This window comes from Primulina eburnea, chromosome 12 (assembly GCF_022965805.1).
Source record: "Primulina eburnea isolate SZY01 chromosome 12, ASM2296580v1, whole genome shotgun sequence".
NCBI classification, from domain to species: Eukaryota; Viridiplantae; Streptophyta; class Magnoliopsida; order Lamiales; family Gesneriaceae; genus Primulina; species Primulina eburnea.
This window is the reverse complement of record NC_133112.1, coordinates 4,393,361-4,415,687: the sequence shown is the minus strand read 5'-3', so window position 1 is coordinate 4,415,687 and position 22,327 is coordinate 4,393,361. Positions and strand designations below refer to the sequence as shown.

Here is a 22,327-nt window from a genome sequence, read left to right as displayed (position 1 = left end):
AGGGTACTAATGTACTAAAGTGGTGAAATAGAAATGGGTTTATACCTAACTAACAGGACTATATTTACCCAATCGACAAGACATGCTACTTACTTTCTAATAGCGTATATGGAGAAGGGATAGCTTTCAATTACTATTAATTTCGACAACAGGTTACATTGTCACTGCCTATTGTAAATATAAATATGTGTGCGTGTTTGTAAGTTATATACAACAAGAACCATCAAGAAAAGAGGCGATTTTTTAGCACTGGTATGACTTCCTGAAATTGGTGGATGCAGATCCTTCTTCATAAATATAAAGCAGTTTGCTGTCGTAGATATTCAAAGTGAAGAAGATAAAAGTCTTATTGAACAAACCTCGAGAATTTTTTAAAGCAATGGAACTGGTTGATTCTGAGATTCTACGGTCCACAATTATGATGTCTCCATATATTTCTGGCTTAAAAGCATCTTCTCCTTGATTTTTTATCTCAGCTTGAACAACAGCATAGCTGCAAATTAATCAGAGCAAGTAACATCAACCAGAGTCATAAGACAAAACAAAATATGACCTCTAAACTATCGGAATGATTTTAGAAGTGTGCCACTAAACATTCTGGACTTTTTCCTAACTAGTGTAGCTTTCATTTCAGTTAGCTATGTTCAAAAGTCTGCTTGACGAATGTTGATGAAGAACTTGATTTGAAGTGCTAGATCACCCAGGGCCGATAAATGATGGTAACGAAATTAAAAATGAATTAGGAGGCATTCCAAAGAAGAATAGGTCCACGGTGTGGAAGCTATAGAAAACAACAGTGTTCCACAGGTTAAATTCCAAGTTGGTTGATAGCAACACAGAAGAATGTCATTATTCGGTTTCATTTCATATAACAGGGGATGAAAGGAATAGTGGAATAAAATTGCATAAGCTAGGTGGTCTTGAAAGAACAATTGGAAGATAGAACTTCATACTCCAATTAGCGAGTCCACACCATAATATTTGACCCTATAAAATTAGAAATGTTTTTTAATCAAACTAACGTCCTGAAACGGAAACATAGAGCTAAAGTAGTTATCACTCATAGGCACTCATAAACATGCAAATCCCCAATTACAAGTAAACCCACATTTATGACTGCGATTGAAAATAATACCACCTATAGAGACCATCAAAAAATTCAATCCTTGGAGTGGTCAATCCGAGGACTAAAAATATGTCCCAGACCTGTCCTGTGTGCCAGAAATTATCATGTGTGTAACCATTAGAACGGCAGATGTATATATAAGAATGGCATGCCTATATACATTATTAATAAATTTATTCTAAAAATGAGAGGCACCTACCCTCACATCTAGTAAAATTAAAACGAAAAAAAGTTCTTTAAACTCTTGAACTTGACAGAAGCATAACTGAATAAATACATGTGAAATACCTTACTTAAACCAAATAATTCAAAATATCAATCTTCTATGCACTAAACAACTCAAATTTAAAATCAAATTAGTCAATTTAAGTTAAAAGTTAAAGTGTGCCAGTAAAACATAAGCCCAATAAATGCAATTAGCATTTCGTGCAAAACAAAAACACCAAATATCTTCAACATTTCAAAAGAAAAGCTTTTCTACATACAATACCACCTCTCTTAGAATGATTATTAAATAACTTAACATCAACGCACATGAAGATACCTGCAGCCTGTCTTGATAAAATCCTTCAAAGTGTTGGCTCTCTGTGTTCCACGAGCACGGCTCCCGAATGCCACGCATAATGCGGTCAGAATAGCACTCTTGCCACCTATAAATTACAAATTTAATTTTTTTAAAAACGCTCGACTTTTCAATGATTATAAACTTTGCAAGCAATCAAAAATACCGAACAGACGTGTTTGTGTGCGTGAGATAGAGAGTAAAGGGAGAGCGCTTACTTCCGTTTTGGCCGGTTATAAAATTGACCCAATCGCCGAACTCGATTTCCAGATTGCTGTGGCACATAAAATTCTCGAGTCGGATTTTGGATATGATTCCAGCCTGCGAGCGGTTCGGCGGGTGAGTCAGGTCAGAGAAAACCCTAGCATCCGCCATCTGATTTAGCGGTATTTAGGGTCGCAGTTTTACTTAGCCGAGAAGAAGAAGAAGAAGAGGAATAGTCGAGGAGTCAGTACGATCACAGAGCCTTTTCTCACGCTCCCTCTGTTGGCGCGTAGCACGGATACCTTCGGAAGAATGGCGGGACAATTTTGTTAAGGCCATGTTTGGCAAATACTATCAGAATTGGGAGGTTAAATTTAACGTTGTGAGGGCGGCAAAATGGTGCGTGGTTAAATCCCAGCCGTCGAAACTTGGACAGGCCCCGTGCGAATAATGGGCTGAGCCCAAATCGTAGTTGAATACACGTCATGCAGTGTGAGTCTCGTTGAGACCGTCTCACGGATATTAATCTTTGATACGGGTCAATCCTATCCATATTCACATTAAAAAGTAATATTCGTAGCATAAAAAATAATACTTTTTCATGGATAACCCAAATAAGAGATCCGTCTCACAAATACGACTCGTAAGTGTTAAAGTGTTATTATTTAGTTTGAATAATTGCTATTAAGTAGGATAGTTTGTTTTTCATTTGACTCTTTCAAAAGCATCGTTACTTAGTGGCTACTTTTTCTGATTTTCAGTTAATCTTTGTAAGGCTATTTATTAGCCAAAGTTGTTTATCAATAAAGAATTCTTCCTCCAGTTTATTTTGAGTTTAATCCTCACAAGCAATTATTCTCAATATTCTGGTATCAGAGCCAGGTTCTTTGCTCGTGGAAACAAAACAGCAGCTTTTGTGCCTTGCAGCAGCAAGAGAAATGACAACCGAGGGGAACTTTGTGCAACCAGCGATTCCTCGTTTTGATGGTCATTATGATCATTGGAGCATGTTAATGGAGAACTTCTTACGATCCAAGGAGTACTGGAGTCTTGTGGAGACAGGATTTGTCATGCCAGAAAGTGGAGAAGTTTTGACTGAGGCGCAACAAAAAAAGCTTGATGAAATGAAGTTGAAAGACTTGAAGGTAAAAAATTATTTGTTTCAAGCTATTGATCGACCTATCCTAGAAACCATCCTCCACAAGAACACATCCAAACAAATATGGGACTCTATGAAGAAAAAGTATGAGGGAAATGACAGGGTGAAACGATCCATTCTTCAAGCTCTTCGCAAAGAGTTTGAAACTCTTGAGATGAAATCTGGTGAGAGTGTTTCTGATTATTTCTCAAGAGTGATGTCTGTTGTCAATAAGATGAGGGTCCATGGTGAACAAATGAGAGATGTTACTGTAGTTGAAAAAATACTCCGTTCATTGAGTGAAAAATTCAACTATATTGTTTGCTCTATTGAAGAATCAAAGGATATTGATAGCATATCAATTGATGAACTGCAAAGTTCGTTGATTGTTCATGAGCAGAAGTTTAATAGGCACAAAGGAGAAGAGCATGCGCTGAAGGTAACTTCTGAGGAAAGAACAGGAGGACGAGGTCGTGGTCAAGGATCTTTTCGAGAAAGAGGGAGAGGCCGAGGTCGTCATTCCTTCAATAAAGCTGTCGTGGAGTGTTACAAGTGTCACAAGCTTGGACACTTTCAATATGAGTGCCCAAGTTTGGAAAAAGAGGCCAATTATGCTGAACTCGAAGATGAAGAATTGACGTTGTTGATGTCTTACATTGAAGATAATGAAGCCACAAACGATGATGTTTGGTTCCTAGATTCAGGTTGTAGCAACCATATGAGTGGAGATAAAGCCCTTTTCTGCGACTTCGATAGCAAATTTAGGCAGACGGTGAAGTTGGGAAACAACTCAAAGATGATAGTAATGGGGAAAGGTAATATAAGGCTGAAAGTGAATGAATTCAATCATGTAGTCACTGATGTGTATTTTGTGCCTGACTTGAAAAACAATTTATTAAGCATTGGGCAGTTGCAAGAGAAAGGTCTAGCAATTCTTATTCAATATGACAGGTGTAGAATTTATCATCCAGAGAAGGGCTTGATTATTCAAGCAGAAATGACTGCCAATAGAATGTTTATTCTGTCAGCAGCATCACAACCAAAGAAACCAGTTTGTTTTCACTCGGCGGTACAAGATTTATCACATCTTTGGCACTGCAGATATGGACATTTAAGTCACAAAGGCTTGAACATTCTTCAACGCAAAGAAATGGTGCATGGATTGCCAAAGTTTGAAGCTTCAAAAAGTGTGTGCACTGACTGCATGATTGGAAAACAACATAGGGACACAATTCCAAAAAAGGGCACCTGGAGAGCCTTCCAAAAACTTCAACTCATCCATGCCGACATATGTGGCCCGATCACACCTGTCTCAAATAGCAAGAAGAGGTATCTAATTACTTTCATTGATGATTTTAGTCGAAAGACATGGATTTACTTCTTGGTTGAAAAATCTGAAGCTTTAGGTACATTCAAATTTTTTAAAAGTTGTGTTGAGAAAGAAACATGTTCTCATATTAAGTGTTTGCGTACTGATCGTGGAGTGGAGTTCACTTCACAATATTTCAATGATTTTTGTAAAGAAAATGGCGTCAAAAGACAATTGACAGCAGCTTACACTCCGCAACAAAATGGAGTTGCAGAGAGGAAGAATCGAACCATCATGAACATGGTCCGAAGTATGATTTCAGAGAAAAAGATTCCAAAAACATTTTGGCCAGAAGCTGCAAATTGGACAGTATATGTTTTAAATCGAAGTCCTACTCTTGCAGTAAAGAATATGACTCCAGAGGAAGCATGGAGTGGAGTAAAACCTTCAATTGAACATTTTCGGGTATTTGGATGCATCTCACATGTTCATGTACCTGATGCCAAGAGAACCAAGCTTGACGACAAGAGTTTTACTTGTGTGCTGTTAGGACTTAGTGAAGAATCTAAAGCTTACAGGCTCTATGATCCAATTGCCAAAAAGATTGTCGTTAGCAGGGATGTAATTTTTGAAGAAAACAAATATTGGGATTGGGATAAGAGCTATGAAGAACAAGTGGCAACTGTATTGGAATGGGGAGATAATGAGGAAGATGTTGCAATGAATAATGAAGATGAAGTGGAGAACGAAGATGGCAGTAGTACAGAAGAGGTTGAGAATAATGATTCTTCAGGTTCCCGGAATGAAGCAAGTCCACCACACTCTGAAGAAGAAAGAATTAGGAGGCCGCCTTATTGGATGAGGGATTATGAAATGGGTCAAGGTTTGTCTGAAGATGAAGTAGAGACTAATCTAGCTTTGTTTACTGTTTCTGCAGATCCTTTTTCTTTTGAAGAAGCAGTAAAAAGTGCAAAGTGGAGAGCTGCCATGGACTCTGAAATAAATGCCATAGAAAAGAATGATACTTGGGTGCTAACTAATTTACCTACAGGTGCAAAGAAGATTGGTATCAAGTGGGTTTACAAAACAAAGCTTAATGAACATGGGAAGATAGACAAGTACAAGGCACGACTTGTAGCAAAAGGCTATGTGCAAGAACATGGAGTTGATTACACGGAAGTTTTTGCTCCGGTGGCAAGAATGGACACGGTTCGAATGATTATTGCACTTGCAGCTCAAAAAGGTTGGAAAATTTATCAATTAGATGTGAAATCAGCTTTTCTTCATGGAGAGATAAGTGAAGAGGTGTTTGTTGAGCAACCAAGGGGCTATGAGCAGAAGGACAATCTTCATAAAGTATACAAGCTAAAAAAGGCTTTATACGGGCTTAAACAAGCTCCACGAGCTTGGTTTAGTCGTATAGAAGCACATTTTCAGAATGAAGGCTTTGAGAAATGTCACAACGAGCACACTTTGTTCGTCAAAACAAGCAATGAAGATAAAATTTTAATTGTTAGCTTGTATGTTGATGATCTCATTTATACTGGAAATGATGATTCAATGTCTCATGAGTTCAAGAATTCTATGATGCGTGAATTCGATATGACAGATTTGGGAAAGATGAAGTATTTCCTTGGAGTTGAAGTGTTGCAGAGTACTGATGGCATCTATATCAGTCAAAAGAAATATGCTTTAGATGTGTTGAAAAGATTTAGGATGGAGGAGAGCAACTCTGTCCACAATCCAATTGTTCCAGGTTACAAAATCTTCAAAGATGAAAATGGTGTCAAGGTGGATGCAACATTCTTCAAGCAATTGGTAGGAAGTCTCATGTATTTAACGACAACTCGACCTGACTTGATGTTTGTGGTTAACTTAATTAGTAGATACATGGGACAACCAACTGAGCTTCACTAACAGGTTGCAAAAAGGGTGTTAAGATACTTGAGAGGCACAACAAATCTCGGGATATTCTACAAGAAGGGAGGGAACAAAGAATTAATTGCTTTTACTGATAGTGATTATGCTGGTGATTTTGAAGATAGGAAAAGTACATCAGGGTATGTATTTATGTTGAGTTCTGGAGCTGTATCTTGGTCCTCAAAAAAACAACCTATTGTCTCACTCTCCACAACTGAAGCTGAATTCATAGCTGCAGCATCTTGTGCCTGTCAAGCTGTCTGGATGAGGAGGATCTTGGAGAAGCTAAGTCACAAACAAAGTAATTGTACTACTGTGTTTTGTGACAATAGCTCAACAATTAAACTTTCAAAAAATCCTGTAATGCATGGACGAAGTAAACACATAGATGTACGCTTTCACTTTCTGCGTGATCTTACAAGAGAAGGAGTTGTGGAGCTGGTTTATTGTGGCACACAAGATCAAATTGCAGACGTGATGACCAAACCAATCAAGCTGGACTTATTTCTAAAGCTGAGAGAAATGTTGGGTGTTCGTGAAGTTTCTGATGTAAACTAATTGTTGTTAGCAATTAGTTTAAAGGAGGGTGTTAAAGTGTTATTATTTAGTTTGAATAATTGCTATTAAGTAGGATAGTTTGTTTTTCATTTGACTCTTTCAAAAGCATCGTTACTTAGTGGCTACTTTTTCTGATTTTCAGTTAATCTTTGTAAGGCTATTTATTAGCCAAAGTTGTTTATCAATAAAGAATTCTTCCTCCAGTTTATTTTGAGTTTAATCCTCACAAGCAATTATTCTCAATAGTGAGATCGTCTCACACAAATTTTTGTAAGGGAATAACACAAGAGACGGTTTGGCTAGATTATCTAATGTTTACTAAAATGAGTAATATAAATTTAAAAATATATATATATAAGAAGAATATGTAATATGTTGAGATAAAATACGTTGTTTTGATTTGATTTGTATGAATAGGATTAAGAAATAATTTTTTGATGCTGTGTCCAAAATATTTCTATATTTTTTTTATAAAAAGACAAATAATAAGATAAACTATTCAAGTCATAATGCAATTTGTTTCCCAAATCGATCAAGACTGTGTGCGCTTCAAAAAAGTCCAGATTTTGTGTATTATATGTCACTCCAACACTCAAAAGAAGAGTCGTTTGTCGAAGCGTACGACTTCAGATTCGTTTGAAAGCGAGAGATTTTGTCAAAGAAATCAAATTGAGCAAAAGAGAAATCAATATTCCACTTTTTTTTCTCCCCCGGCTTAAGTATTTTGTGGGCCAATGAAAAAACATGAGATAATTAATTTATCGATCATGGGTGATTTGTTTAATTAATTCGTTTCATACACACTCCCAAAAAATAATAATAATAATAACATGAAAATGTTCATAATTTTAATTTTGTTAATGAGCGTACCTAAATATCATTCATCCAAATAAAACGGGTTTCTTAGACTAATATTCGATTATTTCATAATGACATTTGAAAATGGAGTAAAGATATATATTATCCATGAATAATTGAAATTGTTTCCATTAAAATTTTGCTAAATTATACACGAGCTTTACTTTACTATATATCACCATGTACGCTTATGTTTCACTAAAACAAGAAATGGAATTGGCAACAATATCAAGGAGTTCACTGCTTATCATTCAACTGGACCAAATGTCAAAGACACATGTAAACCTATGAATTTTCCTCAGATAAACTACAAATTCTGCCGCGAAGTCTTTAGGAAACACAAATAATAAAAATTAAAAGTAGATAACAGATCAAGCAAGAGCTGCTGCACTCCTAACTGAGAAATGGCTATTAAATAACTGAATAAGATAGAGGGCTTCTTCTCAAGTAGCAAACAACTCTTACCAGCAATTACAAGATTTGCAGAAACCCATAAAAATCATAAAGATCAACGATACCGGCGTAGAGACAGAGTCTGGTTCCTCTTCCAGGTAGCTCTTCTCGAAGGACGAGCTTTGTGATGCAGATGGCCTTTTCCTCGGAGACCCCTGAACTTCTTTCCGGAAGATGTAAGCCCCCGAAGCTCCCTGTGTTTGTGGACAGGATTGCAGATCCAGTTGATCCTTGGGTCTTTCCGGATTGTCGTATGGGCTGGGTCAATCAGAATAACTTCAAAGTACTTGTATGTTGAATCCTACATCATTAGCAGTTAGCACACAATATTGTGCCAGAAACAACTTCGACGATCCTCAAATGACCAACACACTGGCACAAGGATAGAATTCCTCAAGGCTAGTGTGGTCGCACTATGTGGGGCAAAAAGTAATCTCCTAGTATTTGCACAAGCAGATTTTACTTGAGATTTTAGTGCACCATGACGCATCGATACTGTTCCAGAAAACAAAATAAATTAATCTAATTAAATGTTTTTAAAGTGTGAACCTCATTAATCCAATACGAATTCAGAACCCTCAGGCCACCCAGTTTCCTCCCTGCCCTCTCCTCCGCAACAGACCGCTTGCTGCGCTGGAATTTCAGTTGAGTAACACCCTGGTTAGTGGGCTTACCATAGACAATGCCTTTCGGCACTGGCCTCTTCCTTCCACCACGTCTAACACGAACACGGTAGATCACATAACCCTGTAGGCATAACTCAGCCAGATTACACATCGGAAATAAATGATAAAGATATTCATTAATGCTATAATAATAATCAGTAAACTTCAAAAAGGTATCACAGATGAAGTATTCTGATCAGACCTTTAGACAGATGTTGAATTTTTAAAAATCAGACAAGAAGAAAAAAAACAGGCATTAATATCTGCATCACAATCAAAACATTTTGTAACTCCTAGGATCCAAGTGATTAAAAGTCAAAGAAGCGCAACAACTCCTAACCTCAATATTCCTACATTGACGTTAGTTGTTTCTCACAAGACCCGAGAAATGTTAAAAAATTGACAAGACTGAACGCTTTAAAAAAAATAAGAATGCCAACTACAAATCTACTTTTCCTACCCCAAAAACATGCACCTATTTTTAAAAAAAACTTTCAAGTATACACGATTATCACCAATAACATGACACATAAAAGAACAGATCCCATAATTATGATTAGACGAACGTCATCATTGCAAGTTTGCAACAAGCACGCCAGAAATGTAGAATCCTAAGTCAGAGCAAAGACCAAGAGAAACGAGATAAAATAAAGAGAGCAGTCAGATACACACTTGCTTGGCCTTGTAGCCGAGGCGTCTGGCCTTGTCGGGACGCGTGGAATGCGTAACACGTACAACAGCCGGAAGCTGACGGTACTCCCAGCATCTAACTCTCAGCAAGAACCTCATCACATCCGATTGCTTCTTCTTCCACAGCTCCGACACGTAAGTGTAGGCACCTGCAGAAAGACCACAGATAACCCAAATCAATCAGCGTTCCAACCAATTGGAAACCATAAATGTGAAATGCGAAGAGAAACATGATCAACATTAATGGAGGTCTAGGTCCTGGGGTTTTGGGGCTAAACGTACCCATTGCACGGCAGCTGAGCTCGGAGGAAGATGGTGACGACCAGCTGAAATTAGGGTTTAGAGGATAGCTTCGCAGTTGTTGTGGGCTTAGCTGATTGGTGGGCTTAGGGAGTGCTTTATGCTTATTTTAAAAAAAAAAAATCAACTTGTCAATTTACATAAATATCTTTATATTTTTAATTATTAATACGTTTAAAATTGATTAACATCCCTTGATTTCTTTCCCCTAAACCTAATTCCCCGACGCTGAGATCTCATTTTCCTCTCGACTCAATCGACACAACCCTTCTTCAATTTAAGCAAACTCAATCGAACAAATGACTGACAAAAATCTGATAATATTAACGTTTATTTCGATTTATTGTTTCTGTTTCTTCGACTCGCTTGAAGAATAAAGGATCGACCAAGCGCTTAGGTCGACCTAAGCGCTTGCAAATTTTTGTGTTATTTTTGAAACCGACACTAGTAATATTGATGTCAGAATTGCTTCAGATACATATAAATAACTGAAAATTTTGATTTACGGCACAATATGAATTTTGGTCTACTCAACATTTTGCTTACGTCGACCAAACTTTGTTGGGTCGAGACCAAACTTTGGTCTTGGTCGACCCAACAAAGTTTGGTCGACGTAAGCAAAATGTTGGGTCGACCAAAGCGAACAAACAAAGCTTGGTCGACCCAAGCAAAATTTTGCTTGAGTCGACCAAACAATGGTCTACCCAATGTGTTGGGTAGAACCCAAGCACTTTGGTCTACCCAACACATTGGGTAGACCATTGTGTTGGGTAGACCAAAGTTTGGTCGACCCAAAATTTTGCTTGGGTCGACCTAGTGCTTGTTTTTGTATCTGAATTCAGATATTTTTTTGCTTGTAATATATTTGTTTGATAATCATTGATCTTTTAATTATTGGACATTGATCTTTTTAATTTCAATTTAAGTATTTATGATGTAATTTTGTTGTTGGTCAGTTTTTGGGTCGACCATGGTGATTTTTGGGTCGACCATGTTGCTTCTGGGTCGACCTTGTGGATCCATGTTGAACTTTGGGTCGGCCCTGTTGATCTCTGGGTCGACCAAGACTGCTTTTGGGTTGACCTTTTTTCTAACATTTGAATCCATAGATTTGATAAATATAACCGATGATTACTTAATTTTGACATATAATTACACAATTTTGACCAATGTTGCATGTTTTTAACATATGAATCACATAATGATGTTCTATAATTGTAGTAGCCCGAATTCCAAATTGGGTAATTAACGGATTAATGGTGATTAAGAAGGTTTAATGTGTAATTTTGACCGAGTCATGATCGGACGGACCGAAGATGGTTCGGAAGCACCGAAGAGTTCGTAAGGTCCGAAGTGGGTTCGGTGGATCCGACCATTAGGTGTCAAGAGTTGATCGACACGTGGGAGTTCGGACGTTCCGAAGTGTAGGTTCGGTGGATCCGATCATGAGGTGTCAAGAGCAGCTGGACACGTGCATGTTCGGACGGTCCGAAGTGTATGATCGGAGGATCCGATCATGAGCTGTCAAGAGCTGATGGACACGTAGCGTTCGGACGTTCCGAAGTGCTGTTCGGAGGATCCGAACATGGCCTATAAATAGTGGTCGGATTTCCTCATTTTGACTCGCCAATTCAGAGAATTCCATAGCATTTCAGTCGTTTCTGACAGGTTCTAGTCTTGTTCCGAGATTTGGGCACTAGCGGGGAGCTGCTGGTCTTGTAGCAGAGCTGTGCTCTAGTTGGGAGCTAGCGGCATCAGCGGGCTAGCGACGGACGAAGGTTTGGAATTTTATCAGTATTTATCTCAGGATTATCTAGTTAAGTCTGGTAGATAAGTTTAGTGATGGTTTTCACTTGATGAATAGGCTTGGATTAGACCTGTTGTCTGGTGGTTCCAGTGGATTAGGCTTGCTGTGATAGAGGTACGAAAGTACTATCCGAGATATCCTGGTTGAGTATACATTCATATATGTGTTGCATGATTATGTGGTGCATTGATATATGTCATATGATGCATGCTATTATGTCACGTTTATTACTGCACGTTGCATTTCATGTTGAGCCGTATTCTCCTTCGAGATAGCCTTTACTGTTGAGCTGTATCTCTTTCGAGATAAGCTATATCTTGGGGCCGCTCAGCCCTGTCTTGTGGACGCATGGACACCGAGAGTACACAGTGGCCGACGGGTCGGGAGGGCTTCGGTGGTCCGGGACATTTTAGGTCCACGTCTGTCTTGTAGTGGATGCAGTGACCCAGAGGTTGGACCGCGCGGCACTATCCACTTGGCGCCTCTAGACTGAGCATTGTTGAGATCCTTTTGTGACTCCTGTTTCTTGACTACCCCGGTATCATGATCATAGCATGTGCATTTCATATAGGTTTGTATACTCATACTTTTGTACTGGGCGTTCTTATCGCTCACGTCCTCGGTTTTGTTTATTCTTGGACACCCCATTCCCACGGGGCAGGCCTCAGGTTGGACAGCTCAGGAGGAGCAGGAGGAGGACGTTGAGTAGCTGGTTGGTTTAGTTTATCGGTATTGTTTTGATTCGATATGGTTGTATTGGATATTTTATTTTGAGTTATTCTAGACTTCGATTGGGTTGTATAATTATAGTTGTCGACTTTTCCGCTGTTATCTCTGATTATTGTTAATTAAGTTAGTTGCATGCTTAGTTTTTTTGACTAGTAGGTGATTCTGGAACGGGTCACTACAATAATGTTACATGATTATGTTACATGTTATGACATATGAGTCACAATTTCACAACTATATTACATGTTTTTTGACATATGAGCCACAATTTCACAATTATGTTATATGATTTAACATATGAATCACAATTTGACAATTATGTTATATGTTTTAACATATAAATCATAATTTCACAACTATGTTACATGTGTTTTGACATATGAGACACAATTTCACAATTGTGTTATATGTTTTAACATATGAATCATAATTTCACAATTATGTTATATGTTTTAACATATGAATCACAATTATGTTATATGTTTTAACATATGAATCATAATTTTACAAATTTTACAATTATGTTATATATTTTAATATATGAATCACAATTTCATAACTATGTTACATGTTTTAATATATGAATTACAGTTTTCACAATTATGTTACACGTATGAATCACAATTTCACAACCAGCTATGCTACATGTTGTTTTAATATATGAATCACAATTTTACAACTATGTTACATATTTTAACATATAAATCACAATTTCACAAGTATGTTATATAATATTACATGTTTTAACGTATGAATGACATATTTAGGTGGCTCGACACAAAATAGACATTGTTGATTTTGAGTCGACCCTTGTTGCTTTACTTTTGGATCGACTTAAAAGTTGGGTCGACCAAAATTTTGGTCTTGGCATTTGGTCGACCCAAACACCAAGTAATTTCGGTAGACATTTGGGTCTACCCAAATTGCTTGGTCTACCAAAGCAATTTGGGTAGAACAAATTTGGGCTTGGTTTGCTTTGGTCTACTGCGTGGTAGACCAAAGCAATTTGTGGTCTACCCAAATTGAAAAGCTTTGGTCGACCAAAATTTTGATCTAACCAACATCGACCAAATTTTGGTCGACCCAATGATTGTTTTTGTATCTGAGTTCAGATATTTTTAATTGGAGGAAGATGTGTGTCGACTGATAAAAAAGAAAAGAGGAGAATTTATTAAATTAAAAAATTTAATTACAGTTAATATAATAATCAAAAGCCAACTTCTTGTTTATTGTAAATATGGGTAGAATTGACCCGTCTCACAGATTATAATCCGTGAAACGATCTCACATGAGACCGACTCTATTTACAAAACGTCATATTTTTAAATGTACAATTCATCAAATCAATTATAATTTTATAACTATAAATTTTATATATCTCTTTAAACTAATGTAATTAATTACTAATTTTATTGTTAAGTTTTTGTAATACATAGCTGAAAAGATCTATCGAGATATACATATATTTGACGATGTCATTATAACTTTTAACAAAGATATTAGTTATTTATTTATATGATTTTTTTACGAAAATAACTAAAATTTATCAAAAGAACATAATTCTAGGATTAAAATTTATTCAACGAGAGATACATGATTAAAAAGATCAACAACCAATGCATGTCATATTAAAATTGATATTTGCTTAAATTATTTTAAAGATAGACAAAATTGTATTGCAAAGTCAATACATCAAAGAAAAATATTTGACGGCAATATTATTTTTAAATTTTTGAAAGATTTGAAATCTAATTTCTTTGAAAATATGACTTAAATCTCTCCATGTACCTTTTATTTTAGGACACCAAAGTGTAAGATGCACACACACAACAAATCGTGCTGGGAAATAACTCAAAACGGCAAAAATAATTCAGATTATTGATAAAATTATTTGTTCTGTGGATCGTTCGTCCGCATACACGAATAGATGCTTATATCGATCTAAATCAATCATTCCGGACCATACTCAATAGGCCTCTTAACCACATACGGCCCGTTTTTCCAATTGTCTCGATCCGTACACCCGTCGAGAAAAGCCGACAACTCGTAGGGCGGAGCATCGGTGGCAAGCCACTGATACACATAGAAGATGGACTTGCTGCAGCCCTTATGAGGCCCAGTAGAGGTTACCTCAATGTAATCACAGTACCACCCGTGATGGTCCCCTGATCCATCGGAAGTCACGTTTAGCCTGCAAATGGGTGACCCAATGCACGGGCCTAGGCCCGTGAAGATGTCGGTGTTGGCCCGCTCAAAGTACTCGTGTTTTGGGCCCATTATCCCCCAATTCCGGAGATTTGAAATCCAAACCGAATTGCCGGTTGAATCGCCCAAAGTGACGGAGATTTTGGCGTCAGTTCCTGCCTTTATGACCGATCCGGTTTGAACGCTCAGCGTGTACACACATTCATTCTGCTAAATGCAACACAAGATTATTCTTTTATACATGCAAGAAACATCAGACACAAATGTTTCAAATTCGGAATACCGCGCCGGGGTTCGAGACACGATTGTAACCAAATCATCTCTCAACTCAAAAAAAAAAAAAAAAATTAGAGGACATGACAACAAGGTTACCTAACCAAAACATGGTTAGAACAACATTTACTAATTGATTGAAAATCGCATTGTTATAGTTTGAAAACATTTTTAGCTCACAAACATACATTTTGCAGATATAGAAGATCCACCTCTAATCATCATAAATGGCTCAGACATCAAATTCTGTTTTTCAAACAAAAAAATGCTTCGTTTTCTTTCCCTGGATCTAAAGACAGCCCAGATTGATATCCAACATCATATATCATTCATGATCATCTTCCAATACAAAGGATCAACAATTAAATGATATATATATATATATATAAAAGAAATTATAAGAATTAATGTAGCACTTACAGACGAGGCAGCAGCACATGAGAAGACGAGAAGGAGCAGCACAAATGGGAAGAGTTGGGGAGTAGTCATCTTTTAAGATAGTGGTGGTGATTTCTATTGTATTTGCAGAGTAATTTATAAGCATGGAGATCAGAACACGACTCCAACTAATGGGAGCCTAGCTCGTGAACTAGTAATTTAGGCACCATCGATGCCTGGATACTCCAATGGCTCGAGTTTCAGTAGTATAGGATTTCAATTTAATTTGAAGTTTTATTTTTGTTTTATTTTTAAAATAAAAGGATTGTTTGAAAAGTGGGTTTTGAGAAAAAATATTGGTATGTTATGAAATACTGAAGTATTTCAAAGTTTGGCTCTTATGACTAAGAATTTTAGTGTATAGTATTTTTTTTTTGAGACGATCTCACGTATAATTTTTCGTGAGAGAATGAACATGATTCTTACTTAATGTGAAAAGTAATATTTTAGTATAAAAAATAATATTTTTTTTATGAATCGATCGAATTAGAAATATGTCTCACAAAATTAACTTGTGATATTTTATTACATTAGCTTTTGTGTAATATACATGTGTCATGTGTGGCACAAAAAATCAATTTTTAATTTAGATATTTAATGAACATGACATGATGAATTATATGTCTGTTATTTATCCATTGTCCCGACCCGACCTACAACGGTGGGCCAAAGACTTATCTGTGGTTGCAAGAATTTAATTACATGTAAAAATCGACGACTCGAGTGCTAATTATATTATGTAGAATTGGCTGTACAAAAAAAATCGTTGCAAATATTTTCCAGTATATCGGTGTCGACAAAAATTTGAGCAAATTGTTATTTGCAAGCAGGCCTCCGGGGAGTTGTAATCAGACATAAACAAATATTTTATTTTATGGCCCAAAAACAAGAGGCAACACGTTCATGATATTCTGTTATAAATCCAAATATCAGGTAACAAGCAGTAGGACTCAACACGAGAAAGTTGTACAATGCTTGGTGACTCGATCTATTTCCAATCAACATCCATCGGGTACAAGCACGACAGATCCTGTAGTTTTTCGGCTCTCAAGATCAGAATGTGCTTGTGCTGCCTGGGATAAAGGGTAAGTATGATTTATACGAACACGTAGTACGCCTGAGACTACGTTGGCAAAGACTTCTCCAGCAGCTTCGAGCAGTTGGTCTCGAGTAACATTGTAGTGCATCAGTGTAGGCCTTGTCAAGAAAAGAGATTTAGCTGCAAGAGCCGACAAAGGCACTGGATCTGGGGTACCTGATGCCTGCCCAAAGCTGACCATGTATCCAGCTAATTTCAAGCATGCCAATGAGCCCTGATTACATAACACGACATTAGATTCTACCAGGGAAAAATAAGTTCCAACGAGATTTATGCACGGTCTTGTGCTGCAGTAGCACAGGCTTTTAAAAACCAAAGATCTTTAGTAGTGTTTATTCAGGTTCAAGAATCTGGTAAACTTTGACCGAGTGATCATGGCATGTGATGCTACAGAAGTAAAAAACATGAAGAAAGGGAGATATGACCTTGATTAACCTTACTCCATAGAAATATTGTATCTCTTAACGAAGTTTATGCTAATGCAAACTGCAAAGGAGAACCCCCAAACCAAATGCATGATACGTGTTCAAAACTCCAGATACATAATATCGATTCATCTTCCAAGTTCCAGGGGCATGAATTCGCATGTGCATAATAACCATGGCCTTAGAAACTAAATCCAGAATCCAGCTGAAGAAATGAGGGTTAATTTTGGAGAGAGGTGAGTGATCACAATATCAAGAACTGCTCATGTTTGGAATGCCTGGATCGTGGGTGTAAACCTTTTTGTTTGATTAAGATTGAAGTAAAAAAGGGCCTTAAACACCCGGACTTGGCCAAGTCCATGAATCGTACTCAACTTTATCAAAAGTGAAATGCATTCTAACTCACATTTATCACCTGCGACCCAAACAAATTTCAGCGACCACATATTCCTCTATGAACCGTTCTAGTATTTCAATCTACAACTAAGAACGCACGCCCTTTACCTCAAAAGTGTCTTTTCCAACCGAATCGTAGACAACCTCAACACCTTTCCCAGATGTAATCTCTTGGATACGGGTAACAAAATCTTCATCCTTGTACACTATGGTATGGTGACACCCATCTTCTTTTGCTTGAGCCGCCTTCTCTTTAGTTGAGACAGCTCCAATTACTGTGGCGCCACATGCATTTGCCCATTGGCACAACAGAGACCCCACTCCACCAGCAGCTGCATGAACGAGGACTGTGTGTCCCAGTTCAACCTGTAAAAAACATGAGGAACACCAGATAAAAACAGAAAATCTGCATAACAAGGGATAAAATAAGTGCTGGTCTTATAAAAAACATAAAATCATGCAACTTGTAATTGTATCACTCAAGCATATCACGCCTCTCGAATAATGCCAGAACAAAATTAAGGCAAAGCTGCAACAAATGTTTATCAGATAATTGGTACCAACCAACGTAATAAGTAAAAAACACAAGAATACAAGATTGCATCTGGCTGCAAGGATTGTGCTATGAATTCTATGTTTTTAATAAATGACGAATTTATCCCAACATTTAAGATGTACATATGTCTCGATGGAGTGAAAAACAAGAATTTCAAATCTTTATAGCACACAAATTAATTTTTTTTTCTTTAAAAAAATTTAAACCATTTGATGGATCAAAAAATAAGAATTTCAAATGCATAATCGAATCTATTGATGAGAAAATACCATAAAAAAAATTCAGCATCCACTTCTTGCCTAAATACCAGATAACAAACTAAAAGCTTTGGCAATGATAATCTATAGAACGACTTACTTTGAAGCATCGTCGGACAAGAAACTGAGCAGTCATTCCCTTGAGCATGATGGACGCTGCAGTGGTGGGATCAATAGAAGGAGGCACCGGAACCACTTTGTCCGCGGGAAGAATCTGTTCCTCTGCATAAGAACCCATTGGATTACCAGCATAAGCGACAAGATCTCCGACTTTTCTACCGGTAAGTCCGGGTCCAACAGCAGTCACAACGCCAACACCTTCCATACCTATCATCAAACATTTTAAGATAACTTGGAGCTTAAAATCCATAATTCAGGAGCAGGTTCTGACGATAAATGATTATCTGTGTTGTTAATGCATTTTCTTCCATGAAAACAAAATGAAAGTTTGGGAACGCTGTAGCTGTTTCAAATAGGAACAAAAAGCTAAAACCACTGATTATGTTAACAATTACAGAGTATCTTGCCAAGTAAGGGGTCAAAAGGTCATTTCACTAACTGTACCAATCTGTAGTGATTAATATTTGTATCAAACAAATTCTTATAAAAAATATATATTCATGTCAGCCTATAATAGTAAAGAGAGGAGACTGAATTGGACCTGGGGTGAAGGGTAATGTTGAAGCCTTGTAAACCCCTTTTCGAAAATAAACATCAATGAAGTTAACACCAATGGCCTTATTTTTCACTTTAATTTCTCCATTCTTCGGTTCACCTATTTCCACATCTTCCCATTTGAGGACCTATCATCCAATATTAACAGCAGTAAAATGTAGCATTTTATAAACTCTACTCCACATCAATACTATCAAAGATCAGTATTCGTTCTACCATACAAATAAACCCTTTGCACTAACAAAAATTGGGTCCTTCTAATTGAAAATGGTAACCAGGAGTCACTCGAATTTGAGTTCAATGTTGCTGATTCAATTTCAACCTACAACTTCCAAGCCACACAACATAACTAACTTTAAGTCGCATCTTAGTCACTGGCAGAATTTAAACCTCATAGGTGCAACATACTGCAAAGGCAGGCTAGATCCACCTCAGATGAAAAAGACCTCCTGCTCAGCTACATATACCTACACCAGTAATTGAACCCAGACCCCTATGGTGATAAACATAAAACATCCCTTATTTTTTAAATTGTAGATTAAGGTACATATGTGGTTGCGTCATCTAATTCTATGTAGTGATTGGAGACAAACAAGGGAAAATGCGGTCTTGAAATCACGTTGAGAAAACAAAAATAGACATCATGGCATCATTTTTTTTTTTAAAAAAAAATTCCATAACTATTAAAACACCAGGTGTTTCAGCAACCCTTAGAAAATGACTCCAACAAGTGAAATAGGCAGACCATCTTTTCCAAACAAAATGATTTCAGTTCACGCCTAACATGAAATGTAATTCCCGAACTCCAAACATTTTACGCTAAAAAAGACACCCTCGAGCCACTTCCGAGATGAACTGTTCCAACTTCCAAGAACCACAAACTCAGCCACTTCGAATGAGAACTGCATCAGATTTCCTTGTGCAGCGATCGCCCACCGATGAACGGACAAATTCTCAGTTTAGCTCCAAATCACACTCTATCGGCCCTTCTCCCCCCTCGAACTAGGGACCTCTAAGAAATTGTTCCGACTGTTCTCTTCCACAAAAGCCAAGAAACCAATTTTCACGAAGCACATACTCAGTCCAAACACAGAGACAGTGTCCCAGTACAACAAACTATAAATATGATAAAATTTAAAGCAAACCAAGACGAAAGAAAGGAAGAAAAAAAGGGACACATACCTCGGGTCCACCTAACTCATGAACCCTGATGGCTTTCACCATTTTAGATGCTGTAGTTGCAGAGACGGAGAGGCCTCTCGTTTGTGTCTTGAATGCAAAGGGAGAGGTTTGGGGAAGGATCTCCGTTAGCCGATTAAGTGAAGATCTTGCAAGAAAACGAGTATCTAAAAGGTCGAGCGATTGGCGAACTGTGGCAGCCTGACCCATGTATGCATTTCACCGGATTGCACTTGTCAACGTGATTTGTTTGACAATCTGATTAGTCCAAAATAAAAATACAAAGCCAAATATATTTATTTCAATTCATGAAACAATCAAAAAATGAATGCAAATTCGAATCACTTTGACGCAAAATTAAATCAATGAAAAACATATTTTCTGTAGTTCTACATTTTTTGTTTCATTCGGGAGAGGTTATTTTTAATTAGATATGAAACCCAATATTTTGTGTGAAATCCATTCTTTTTTCACATACAAAATAATATTTGAGTCGAAAGATATTATCTTTTGTAATCCTACATATTTCATTGTATATAATGTAAATAATATAATATGATTTTGGATGGTATTTGTTTTATTTGGTTTATCAGCATTTTGTTAGTTTATTCTTGAATAAAACTTATTATTCTTGTTTATCCCAAAAAAAATATTATTATTATTTGCATTTTTTTGTTGGGCCAAACAAGAAAAATATTTTTTTTATTACATGAGAACTCAGTCAAGGGGAGAGTTTGAACGATGAAGTTGGTTAATTTTTTTTTAAAAAAATTTTTTAAAATGACTTTCAAATATTAAAAAATATAAAAATTAACAAAAAATATTAAAAAATCTTCAAACTCTAGTTTCATTTAGTTTTTGCTATTTTGTTTATCAAAAGTTAGTTTAAGCTCCTTGTTTTATTTAAAAAAAAATTAAATCATCTTTATCCTATTTTTGAGTACGTGGCGTTGTTAAACATATCGAGTATGCCTAAAGACATATGATTACGCAAAGCTTTCATCATACATACTATGAATATGAGGGTTTATATATATATATATATATATATATATATATATATATATATATATATATATATATATACACGTCAAAGAGGTAATATATATATATATATATATTTTACCTCTTTGACGGGAATACCACCGAGTTTTATCCACCGAGTTTTATATATTGCTCCTCACAGCCTAACCATGCAGTCGCGACAGATGGTTCCTGATGTATATCCATTCAACAACACTTAGCACAACCATGTATTGTTTCATATCTCATGGTGTATAGTTAAGAAATTTAATTTTGAAAATAATACATGAGATGTGGCAATAAGCCTTGATTCTTTTATTTAAACACGCAACATATTGTTACATAGTAACCTCCAATAGATAAAAAGAAACATGTTTAACTACTTATAGTAGCTCGAATTACAATACACGTAAAATGAAAATATTACAAAAATTTTTTGAAAGAAAAATGAAGAGGTTGAATGATGTCTTCATCTTCTGTATGTCCTGATATATATAGAAGTCTTGGTGGATATGAACTGGACTTCAAACTTGTTAATTGCTTTGCTAGTTGTGGCTGAAAACATCTTTTAGTTGGTGTAACACTAGTTAGTGGTCTATCATGTTGTGGTGGTTGAATGGTTCGTTCTCCATTAATGGAGTTGTTATATCACATGCCTTCTTTACATTTATCAGGAAATCTTTGCTTTTATATGGTCCCCGGGAAGAAGTGACTTGTGTGAACCTTCACAACTTGGTCTTGTCTTTGCATTAAGTTTTTATCTAGATCTGGCAAAAAATCTTTCCCGAATTCTGACTCTTTCTGGTTCAGGAATTCTGGACATATTTTTTCTAATCATCTTCCCACATGAACCATATTGCAAACTTTCCGACGAGTTTTTTTTTACTCCCGACATCTTGTTGTACCACAAAATATTTATTTTATTTTCAAATATTTCTACGCAAAACTTGTAGTTTTTTTTATCACAGTATTTAACATAAAGACCCATTTACAGAATTTTGATAACACTTAAATGAAAAATTGACTTTGTCCATATTTGTAAGACATACTCATCATCTTCATGCTTGTCTAGTGGAGATATCGTCGTCAGTGAGTGATGAAATAATAAGTGTTTCATTCTTCGGAAGATCCTTTATGACTTCTGAATGTTCATGTCTGATCTTCTCAACTTGATGAATTAAAATGCTTCATGTGATAATTTCTTAGTTGGTTCTGGTGTATCATTGAAAAAGTAAAGCTACAAAATATCTTATCTTGACAAATAATCATTATTTATCCATGTTTCATGAAAAACTTTCTAGATCCATTTTGGTAGTATTGAGATTTTTGTTAGGCTTGTTAATGTAATATAAACTGAGACAAATGCCACAAATTAATATTATGCATTCACCTCCTTGGGATAGGAATTTTTTTCATCTATATCCTATGATACTTTTTTGCTATATCAACTCAGATTGTAGCTGAGTTTATACATATTTTTGT

At 36.4% G+C, this 22,327-nt stretch overlaps 4 protein-coding genes across 7 annotated transcripts in view; all 4 read right to left on the bottom strand.

Annotated features, from left to right (window-relative positions):
* Window positions 1-2,250, bottom strand: part of LOC140806542 (structural maintenance of chromosomes protein 6B-like) — a 41,474-nt gene extending 39,224 nt beyond the window's left edge. For 2 of the 3 annotated variants that reach the window (XR_012112582.1, XM_073163092.1), the window contains exons 1-3: window positions 1,907-2,250; window positions 1,671-1,776; window positions 360-493 (exon numbers count right to left, since the gene is read on the bottom strand). Coding sequence is in view for 2 of the 3 variants with exons in the window: in XM_073163092.1 (XP_073019193.1) it covers window positions 360-493; window positions 1,671-1,776; window positions 1,907-2,063 (397 nt within the window). In the remaining variant the exon portion in view is untranslated. The remainder of the gene's footprint in view (window positions 1-359; window positions 494-1,670; window positions 1,777-1,906) is intronic. The other variant, XM_073163093.1, reaches the window with a different exon arrangement.
* A 5,639-nt stretch (window positions 2,251-7,889) lies between these two features.
* On the bottom strand, window positions 7,890-9,866 carry LOC140808256 (large ribosomal subunit protein eL15-like). The gene is made up of 4 exons (XM_073165329.1): window positions 9,766-9,866; window positions 9,466-9,632; window positions 8,678-8,875; window positions 7,890-8,429 (listed from the first exon to the last, which is right to left on the bottom strand). The coding sequence occupies exons 1-4, from the start codon at window positions 9,767-9,769 to the stop codon at window positions 8,184-8,186; spliced, it is 615 nt and encodes a 204-aa protein (XP_073021430.1). The 5' UTR covers window positions 9,770-9,866; the 3' UTR covers window positions 7,890-8,183.
* A 4,307-nt stretch (window positions 9,867-14,173) lies between these two features.
* On the bottom strand, window positions 14,174-15,444 carry LOC140807318 (PLAT domain-containing protein 3-like). Of its 2 annotated transcripts, none has more exons than XM_073164120.1 (2): window positions 15,218-15,444; window positions 14,174-14,731 (listed from the first exon to the last, which is right to left on the bottom strand). In XM_073164120.1, exons 1-2 carry the CDS (start codon window positions 15,284-15,286, stop codon window positions 14,270-14,272), a joined length of 531 nt encoding a protein of 176 aa, XP_073020221.1. In that variant the 5' UTR covers window positions 15,287-15,444; the 3' UTR covers window positions 14,174-14,269. The 2 variants fall into 2 exon arrangements, with proteins under 2 accessions (XP_073020221.1, XP_073020220.1); XM_073164119.1 differs by having other exon boundaries at window positions 14,174-14,734; window positions 15,218-15,431.
* A 639-nt stretch (window positions 15,445-16,083) lies between these two features.
* On the bottom strand, window positions 16,084-20,081 carry LOC140807317 (uncharacterized). The gene is made up of 5 exons (XM_073164118.1): window positions 19,826-20,081; window positions 18,630-18,771; window positions 18,069-18,295; window positions 17,264-17,521; window positions 16,084-16,548 (listed from the first exon to the last, which is right to left on the bottom strand). Exons 1-5 carry the CDS (start codon window positions 20,030-20,032, stop codon window positions 16,234-16,236), a joined length of 1,149 nt encoding a protein of 382 aa, XP_073020219.1. The 5' UTR covers window positions 20,033-20,081; the 3' UTR covers window positions 16,084-16,233.
* Between the last annotated feature and the right edge of the window lie 2,246 nt (window positions 20,082-22,327).

What these genes read in the sequence shown, in the direction of transcription:
- LOC140807318 (XM_073164119.1), bottom strand. Translation starts at nt 15,286, where the DNA reads ATGACTACTCCCCAACTCTTCCCATTTGTGCTGCTCCTTCTCGTCTTC. An exon ending in CATGTGCTGCTGCCTCGTCT is followed by an intron (nt 14,735 to 15,217) that starts GTAAGTGCTACA and finishes TGTTGCATTTAG; the next exon opens with CAGAATGAATGTGTGTACAC.
- LOC140807317 (XM_073164118.1), bottom strand. Translation starts at nt 20,032, where the DNA reads ATGGGTCAGGCTGCCACAGTTCGCCAATCGCTCGACCTTTTAGATACT. An exon ending in ATGAGTTAGGTGGACCCGAG is followed by an intron (nt 18,772 to 19,825) that starts GTATGTGTCCCT and finishes ATTGGATGATAG; the next exon opens with GTCCTCAAATGGGAAGATGT. An exon ending in AACATTACCCTTCACCCCAG is followed by an intron (nt 18,296 to 18,629) that starts GTCCAATTCAGT and finishes GTTTGATGATAG; the next exon opens with GTATGGAAGGTGTTGGCGTT.
- LOC140808256 (XM_073165329.1), bottom strand. An exon ending in TCGGCTACAAGGCCAAGCAA is followed by an intron (nt 8,876 to 9,465) that starts GTGTGTATCTGA and finishes TTATGCCTACAG; the next exon opens with GGTTATGTGATCTACCGTGT. An exon ending in ATTCGTATTGGATTAATGAG is followed by an intron (nt 8,430 to 8,677) that starts GTTCACACTTTA and finishes CTAATGATGTAG; the next exon opens with GATTCAACATACAAGTACTT.